The sequence below is a fragment of the Alligator mississippiensis genome, chromosome 8 (assembly GCF_030867095.1).
Source record: "Alligator mississippiensis isolate rAllMis1 chromosome 8, rAllMis1, whole genome shotgun sequence".
Classification (NCBI taxonomy): domain Eukaryota; kingdom Metazoa; phylum Chordata; order Crocodylia; family Alligatoridae; genus Alligator; species Alligator mississippiensis.
In genome coordinates, this window is record NC_081831.1 from 12,058,320 (window position 1) to 12,067,297 (window position 8,978).

The window sequence follows — 8,978 nt, forward strand, 5'->3', positions numbered from 1 at the left end:
CCTGAAGAGTTCTCATGCTTCTTGCTTCAATTAGTCTCTTTTCATGCCACATAGCATGCATGGCATTTTATCTTCAGGTTTCAAGGCTGCTGCTTAAATGCAAACATTTGCCCCAAGACCTTTGATCTTACCTGCATCCCAGTGCTTTCTGACAGGTTACATCGATAAACATGTTACACTGTCTATTAGGCATGTGTAATTAATTTTCATGTTCAACTAACATTACATTCATTCCTACATGCTTAAGCATGCATTAACATGACATTTCAAAGGCAGCAAAATAGCAGGCACAACCAAAATGGTATCAATGACCAAACGTGACTGATGAAGTGTTTTCCACATTCTTAAACAAACCTGTTAAAATCTAAGGCGTTCCCGTAGCAGGGAGACGGATGCTAATTTGCATTCCAACAACTGCAGAAACAGAGTACGTATCCTGAATGAGAAGTGCAGCCCCATTAAAAATAAACTGGCATTGAGAACGCAGAAGTCTTGCAGGGAAAGAATAGCAGCAGAATGGGACAAAGTGGGGCAGGGGAATTTCTTCTCATTTCCCTTCAGTAGCTGCATCTTCCTATGATACTGAACCTTCTTCAGGCTTCTATAGGGGACTCTCATAATAGTATCCCATGAGTTCACACTAGCACAGTTACTTCAGAGAAACATGGCTGTAGTAGGTATTTATCTGATAAATATCTGGACTGGGGTGGGATTTGGGGGGAAAAATATCAGCAGTCATCCCTCTTTATCTCTTGCTCTCCTGCCTTCCCCTGACTTCTACTTTGAGTATCTCCAGCTTCCCCCACCCCTTTTGTCTCAGCCATAGGCCACACTGATTTTGTAACATAGGTTTCTACTCCCAACAGCACGACCCCTTGCCTCCAGCACTAGTTGAACCATGCCAGAGGATCCCGTGCAAAACGACAGTGAGATCGGACATGAAGACTCAATCGTGAGCTTGGGTCACAAAGATGACAAGGACACCTTGTCCCATCAACCTCACCTGTCTCCCTCCACGTCCAGGCCCAAGGAGGTCTGGAAGAAAGGAGGGCGCTTGTTCTCCATCCTGCTGGCTATCCATTTAGTGCTATTAGCCTGCACCCTAGTGAGCAGTGGGGCCTTTGAGAAGATCGCTGTGCATGACTATGACGTGTTCTTCCTGCTGACTGTCATGATGCTGATCGTCATTATCTGGATATTCTTCTACCTTGTTGGCACTTCCAAACGCCAGAATGCCATCCTCTACAAGGACTCCCATGCAGGGCCTGTTTGGCTGAGAGGTAAGGGAGACCCCCTCGTGCTAAGTCTTTGGGCGAGGGGCAGATACTGAATGAGGCCATGGTGGAAGCTCAAACATAAGTGCTCTATGGGGGAATGCATCAGCCTGATTCTACCATTCAGGTAAAAATCAGACCTGAACTATTCAGAGGAGAATCCTAAAGTGGCATCAACCTCTAAATAGCAAAACAGCGTCTCTTCCTCCTTTTGTCCACTGGTACTAGCACCTATTTGCATACATTCATGCCTCCACACCCAACACATGCGCACTGCAGCACCTCTGATTTCCTCTGATTCCTCCACAGGAGGCCTGGTCATGTTTGCCATTTTCAGCCTTGTGATGGATGTGTTTAAAATTGGGTATTACTCCAGCTTCGAGAACTGCCAGATTGCCATCAAAATCATCTACCCAGTTGTGCAGGCCATCTTTGTGATCATCCAGGTGAGCTGGGCATGCTGGAGAAGCCAGGCTGAGCCCTGGTACAATGCATCAGGGAGTCCCAATGGGTCCTCAGCTATTATCTGACCAGGGAGTTCAGGTGCCCCCTTTGACTGAACTGAGCTTCCCAAGGAAGGCCCAGCCAGCTCACATACATTTCTCGATCTGCAAGAACATACTTGATCACTTATTATAAATAAATACACAATCATGATTTGCTGTGGGTCAGTGGCTCACAAATGCTTTCCATAGCACAAATTGCTATCATCTGCCAGGACTGCCTGCCTGAAATCCTCTTCTCATCTAGCTGGTCTCTTCCATTAACCATACAGAAAGGGCAGGGGTGGCCATGCCCCCTGACATCTGTTTTTTTATTGTCAGTAGGAAAAGGGAGGGAAATCTGACTTCCAGGTTGGGAAGCCCCATTCTCCATGAATGCTGTGGAGTAAAGCAGAGGAAACAGGAGCAAACGATGTGCAGTGAGGTACAGTGGAAGCAGGTAGTGCCACGGCAGGCATAGGCAGGAGGAGGATCTGTGAGAGCACAAGCGGAGAACATGGGGCAGCTACAACAGCTGAGGAAGTAAAAGGACCTGGAGTGATGCCAGAGGAGAAGGGTGGGAGGGATAATAAGCCAGATGAAAAGTGGGGAAGTGGCTAGATCCATTGCCTGGCAGGTTTGAGGGGCCTTTTAAATCATTTTTTATATCCTTTTCAGACATACTTTTTATGGATTTCTGCCAAACACTGTGTCCAAGTGCACCTGGATGTCACCAGGTAAGTACTTCACCCAGCTGGGAGTGGGGGGGAGACTTCTGTATACCGCCTCCCAGCCCTCGGCCACAAACACACAGCCTCTGCTGCAGTCAGAGGCACCTACTTTACTGCCCATCTCCGTGTCACTCATACCAGTATTCCTTCCCTGGTAAGGGCCCCCTATAGCCAAAATCAAAGCAAGGCACATCAGCATCTCACAATTGTGGCTCTTAGCTCAGGCACTGGTGGCTTGTGTTCTGAGATCTAGCAGTGATCCCCACAAGTAGCCCAAAGGCACAGTTAAAAAAGCCAGTGAGTAGCACTTTAAAGCATTCCTGAATGACTCCCTGGCACCAGAGAAGGAAGACAAAGCACCACAGAGCACCAGGAAGATCCAAAGGCTGAAATAACAAGAAACCAAATCAATGCATCTCACATTCTCCTTTTGCAAGGCTGAATCCACTTTTCTGGACAGGCCAACTCTGACCCGTTAGCCCACCGGATTTCCAGGCCTTCCCTGCTACAAGGCTGAGCTGGAAACAAGAGGAATCAAGACTTAATCAAAGCTTACTAGTCATTATGAAAAGGGAAAGCAACAAGGAGTGGTTAGAGCAGTAGACCAGGAGTCATGAAACCTGGGTTTCTTTTCTCCAGCAACTTCCTCTGTAAACTCAAGCAATCACTGGCTCTCCTCCAGTTTCTCTCTATATAAAATAGGGGTGATGACCTGTGCCTGCCTTACAGTAGTGACAATCAATTCACCAATGTTTGAAGAGCACTTTGGGGCCCGGAGTAGGCCAAGTCTTGACACCATGGATCTCCTTTCTCTTGTACAGGTGTGGCTTGATGCTGACTTTGACCACGAACCTGGCTGTGTGGATGTCAGCAGTAACGGATGAGTCTGTGCATAAATCACACTCAAAATTCAACTCCACAACTGAGCAAGTGGGAACATGGATTATGAAAGGTAATTTGCCAGTTATTAAAAACTGCCAAGGCCTGAAGTGTAGGCCACAGAGGTACAAAGCACTCTCACACCTTTATTCATGCTGAGTGGTAACTCATGTATGAATGCAGAAAGACCACATAGAGTTAAGGTACTATTTAGTCTGAGCAGAAATATCATGATCTGGCCTTTGGTATTTATTTCTCAGTTTGCACCTAGGAGGGATCAGAATGGGGAATGAATTTGAAGAAGCAGGACTGAAATGAATAGGGAAGGATGCAGGGAAAAATGGAAAATGGAAAGGAGGGGAAGAAATGGGACAGGACAGAAAGAAAAAAGAAGGGATGGGAAATGGGCAGAGAGAGGAAGAGAGGGTTGTTGTCTAATGTTTAACAAAAGATAACCTCGGGTTTAATTGGTCTGATGTTTAAAAGTCGTGACATCTACTTTTACCTTTGCTCATGGATTTCAGTGAGCCTACCCAGGCTTTTCAGAGCCACCTGCTAAAAGCTTGAGCTCTACAAACATACTGTAACATGTTTATGTCTTTTTGATTCCAGCTGGAAAATCTTCCTCAGCAGATATCTGTAAATGCAAAACCCAAATCTGTGAGATCTTCCAGAACGGCTATTTTTGGTTGTACCCTTTCAATATAGAGTACAGCCTCTTTGCCTCTGCCATGGTGTATGTCATGTGGAAGAATGTTGGACGCCTCATAGACGATCACGCCCACCTTGTCCACCGCCTGAAGTTCAGGCTTTTCAGAAGGACCTTCTTTGTGGGGATAGTTTTGGGGCTCATCGTACTGGTGAGTGGGCTGGGGGTTCTCATAGTGTATGAAGTGCAAGTGAACACCCACAGTGATGAGGAGAAGAAGAACCAAGCACTCATCATGTATTACATCTTCAACGTAGTCTGCCTAAGCCTGATGTCTGCGGTCTGCATTGGAGGCTCCATCGTCTACAGGTTTGACAAGAGAGACATGGACCGTCACAAGAACCCAACAAGAACTTTGGATGTGGCCTTATTAATGGGGGCAGCCCTAGGACAGTATGCCATCTCCTATTACTCCATCGTGGCTGTTGTGGCCAGCACTTCAAGGGATACCATAAGTGCCCTCAACCTGACCTACTCGCTGATGATGATCGCCCAGCACACATTCCAGAACATCTTCATCATTGAAGGCCTTCATCGGCAGCCCCCTGAAGAAAGACACAAAACCAGTTCCCACCGGAAAGATTTATATGGACTCACCTTTGTCAACATCAACACTATATCCCTCCGGATCCCCGATGGTGGCAGCGTACTAGGATCCACCCCACCCCCCACCCCAGGAGCAATCCAAGCTTCTGATGAAGTGCAGTCCATAAGGACGCCCAAGAAGGTGAACTGGAGGAGCAAATTCTTAAGGGAGATCTCCTTGTTCCTGCTACTGTCCAATGTAATTGTAAGTACATTTCTGAATGGGGATTTTCTCTGCCTTGGGGGAAGAGAGCATGTGGTCTAAGGAAAACTTGCTCTAGTACCTAGCAGCAAAGCACACTAGCAAGTTTCTGGGATCTCCTTTGGGAAAAAAAACATAAGCACAACCTGCCTCTCACTTCACCTGTTCTGAAATCAAAGATGCTATAGGAATAAGCATTCCAACGGCATAGCTAAGCACAGATACACCAACCTAGAGCAGGGTTTTGCAATTGGTGCCAGAAGAGAATTTACCCCCAAAATTTGTACAACTGGTACAAGTGAGAGGGGAGGTCAAGTCCAATATTTTTCATTAAGTGCAATAACCCTTTACCATTCCTTTTTCTATGCAAGGAAAATGCATCTAGAGCCTGATCTAACTTCTCTTCTTACATATCCAAAGAAATTAAATTCAGTAGCAGGCATGTAAAACAGAGATGGAAGGTTACTTGTAGTGAGGACAGTGGTAGAAAAGAAATCCCGTTGCCTTCAGTGGGGCTGGCATTTCATCTCCAGGTCAGCTTGCACTCAACCTCCACTGACAGACCTCAGAGCCTGCAGTAGCTTCTTTGAGAAGCCTTCCCTTGTCTTATAGTCATGCCTTCATCCTGCATGCTGTCAGGGGAAGCACTTGGGGGTAGTTTGAGCATCCCTTGTCTTTGATTTATAGGGCAGCTCTGAGGAAGAGGCATGTTTCCTTCCAAACAAGCCAAGCACAGATTAGTCTTTAGAGTCACCAAACGCCAAGCCATGTCTGCACATGATCCAGGGTGTTTAAGGTCCATTAACATTGCTTTCAGGTCTCATCTATCTACCCACTTGCACCAAAAGGGACATGAGATGATGCAGCCATCATAATGCACATGACCCAGAGCCAGTCTTCAGTTCTCCAAGTCAGGCACACGTATTAGCACACACTCGGTGCCACTCTAATACAGCTACATCACCTTATGTCCATGATTTAGCACGCACAGCAGGGAATGAATGGGCTGGACCCATACGCAGAGGAGAGTAAAACAAGGCTTTAATGTTCAGTACTCTCCCTTCTGGAGGACTACAGGCTTCCCTGACAATGGGATGGACACAAGGGCCATCTCTGATATGGTCCTGGACATAGAAGATGCATCTTCCCCCTTCTGTCTGTTCCACCCTTCAAGTCCCTTAGCAGAAGCAGCTGTAGTTACTTACCATGTCCCACCTTTCACACTGAGACCATCCTATTTGCTTTCTCTCCCTACAATACAGCTCTGGATAATGCCTGCGTTTGGCGCCCGGCCTCAGTTTGACAATAAGCAGGAGCTTGAGTTCTATGGCCAGTCCATGTGGTCTGCCATTGTGGACATCTGCTTGCCCTTCGGGATCTTCTATCGGATGCATGCAGTCGCCAGCTTGCTGGAGGTCTACATCATGTCCTAAAAGGGAAGACGAGAAACTGCTCTCTTGAGCCTCCTTTTCTACCCCCAAGACTGAACATCTGCATGGCTGATCTCAGTGGTTCAGGACTTGCTGGAATTTCCTGCCGTGGGATCCTGCAGCAGGGATAATCCAAGAAGACAGATTTTATTTTTATACTTGTGCGTGTATGTGTGTGTGCGCGTGTGTGCTTGGGTTTAAGTTTTAAGGCTTTCAATGAACTGGAATCATGAGCACTCTACCTACCATATGTTAAAAGAGAACTCCCTTTTTTCTCGCAGGATTGATCCTACTAAGTGTCCTCAGTGCCAGTGATGCTGTTCTCCCAGGCAACCCTCAGAACCTCATAGGATCAGAGCCCATCTGCATGCAGGCCACATCCTGCTTGCAGTAAATGACCCATTTGGGTCAGTGAGATAACTCAGGTGTATAAGGCAGACTAAAGGAGATGGCACAATGTCTTGCCTCTGGGAGTTCAGCTTTAAAGGGAAGGAATGAAGTACACACACGTGAAAACTGAACTGATAAAGCTTGACAGCTCTTGGGATCCCATCAGCATTCGCATCTTCCCGGTCACTGACTGGGGTCCTACCAGCCTCCCCATATCACCCACCATCATTTTGCCCTTCAATGAGATATTACAGCTGCTGATCAGCTGGCTGAGAAAGACCCCCAACAGATTGAAAGCTTTCCTCTTCCCAGAACAGACACGAAGCTTCACTCCTGCTGAAGTCCAGGGAGTTTAGCACGTGATTAAAAGCTGCCCTGAATAGGGACACACATAATCCCATGCTTTTAAGTGCTTTCCTCAATCAGGGCTCAGGAGCTGGAACATCCAAAGGTTAATGATGAGGAGACTGAGAAAGAGGGGAGTTTTAATAGCGTAATGATTTTTTTAATATATGAACTTTTTTGTATAAATATATTTATTGATTTTCAGTGTAACAGTGAATGACTAAAGGCTTCACTCCACCACACAATGCAGCCCAAGACCCAGTGCATCCTAGAGACCAAATCTGAACCTTAGATGAGGGCCAAGGCCTCCCAGTGAGGCCTGTGCATCAGGTCGCAGAGCTACAATGTGTATGCACAAGGTGAAACAAGGCTCAAACAGTCTGGGCTCCATTTGGTGGGGAGTGAGGTGGGGGGGACCGGTATCAGTAAATGATGCGATGTGGTACAGCTCAGTTTCTCTCTCCAGACAAAGCATTTACAAAAGAACAAAACATTATTGTACCACAGAAGGAAATTGCAGCAGTGATGAAAGCTGACAATCATTCCCCAGTGATTTTTGCATATTCTTTGAAAGAATAAATGAAAATCATATGCTCTGATTAGGCTGAGCTATTTTCTTTGTGTCATATCCCAGCAACTTGATCTGAATAAAGTACCTGTTTTGGAAAGGTCTCCAGTCTACGTCTGCAGGAATTAGAAGATGAGGAATCTCCCACTCCCCTTGGCAATTTCTTCCAATGCTTAATCAAACGGAGTGGCAAATGTTTGTGCTTTATTTCTAATGTAATTGCGGCTGACTTTAATGTCCAACTGCTGGTTCTTGTTACACCTTCCTCCACCAATTTAAAGGGCCCTTTAGCCCTGGTGTTTTCTTCCTGTGAAGGTAAATGGTAGTTGTCTTTCAGATTGTCAGATGGGAGATTAAGCTCATACTTAACATGCAAGAGAAACAACTGACTGAACAGGGAACTCTCTGGATTAGAAATATCCAGTCGTGGTCTTCTCTTTCCAGAGATACCATAACCTGCCCTTACCTGCAATACCATTCAGGAGGTGTCACCCACCGTCATAGCTCTGGGGTTAGCAGTTCTCTCTCTGTCCCCCCATATTCTTGACCACAAGCAGGCAACAAGCCTGCTGTCCTCACCTCTCCCTGGAGTAGAGTCATGCGGTCCTCCCCCTCACCACCAAATCCTGGGCTGTGGTACTCTGCGCATTCGCAGTGGTTACCCAGCCAGTCTGACTGCATTACAGTTCCTCCTTTCCCTTTGGGATCTTGTGACCGATGCTATACAGAGTGACCAGGCAGCCTTCTTAAAACAAAAGTACGATCTCGTCCTGAGACAAAATAAATGAAGCACAAGAGAAGAGTGGTTTTAGGCCTACACCTCTCTCTTGCATAGCATTCCCACCAGGTTCATCATATCTTGGACCTCCGAGGGGTCTGGGTCTCAAATCTCAACACCCTGTCTTGTTCCTTAAGGGAGTGTCTATGTCTTTATAACCTCCTGGCCCAAGCTCGGATGGGGCTGCCCCCAAGCTTTCAGGTGTGCTCCACCAGGTTATCAGAGCAAAAGGCTTTTGTGCAGTCTCTTAGGTGCTGGTGGAGGAAGGGTACGGCGGACTCCTTCCTGGGTGCATTTCCTGACATCCTGCTATTGAATTAACATTATGCTGGCAAAGGGTAACCCTCATAGTGACCAGATCAAGATGGCAATGTTCAAACCTCCCGACAGGTAGCTTCAAATCCAGCACAGTCTGGTCCATCAGAGACTGAAGCATAAGTCCTCTGGAAACCTTATCTTCTTCCCGACAGCTGAGGAAGGGGCTGGCATTTGGGCAGTGCCTAAACTCTGACATTCACTTTTGCTCATCAGGTGGCAGAGCCAGACTTGGGGCATCATCAGGCTGGGATACAAACACCTGTTCTGTTCAACAAGGCCTGTCAGCC

At 46.7% G+C, this 8,978-nt stretch overlaps 1 protein-coding gene across 1 annotated transcript; it reads left to right on the forward strand.

Moving 5' to 3' along the window:
* Nucleotides 1–758: 758 nt before the first annotated feature.
* Nucleotides 759–7,626, forward strand: OTOP2 (otopetrin 2). Its single transcript, XM_006262446.4, has 6 exons — nt 759–1,280; nt 1,584–1,720; nt 2,435–2,493; nt 3,309–3,439; nt 3,979–4,865; nt 6,125–7,626. The coding sequence occupies exons 1-6, from the start codon at nt 899–901 to the stop codon at nt 6,293–6,295; spliced, it is 1,767 nt and encodes a 588-aa protein (XP_006262508.1). The 5' UTR covers nt 759–898; the 3' UTR covers nt 6,296–7,626.
* Nucleotides 7,627–8,978: the final 1,352 nt, after the last annotated feature.

Coding starts and splice junctions, on each gene's coding strand:
- OTOP2 (XM_006262446.4), top strand. CDS start 899: ATGCCAGAGGATCCCGTGCAAAACGACAGTGAGATCGGACATGAAGAC. Junction 1,721..2,434: donor CCATCTTTGTGATCATCCAG/GTGAGCTGGGCA, acceptor TATCCTTTTCAG/ACATACTTTTTATGGATTTC. Junction 4,866..6,124: donor TGCTACTGTCCAATGTAATT/GTAAGTACATTT, acceptor CCTACAATACAG/CTCTGGATAATGCCTGCGTT.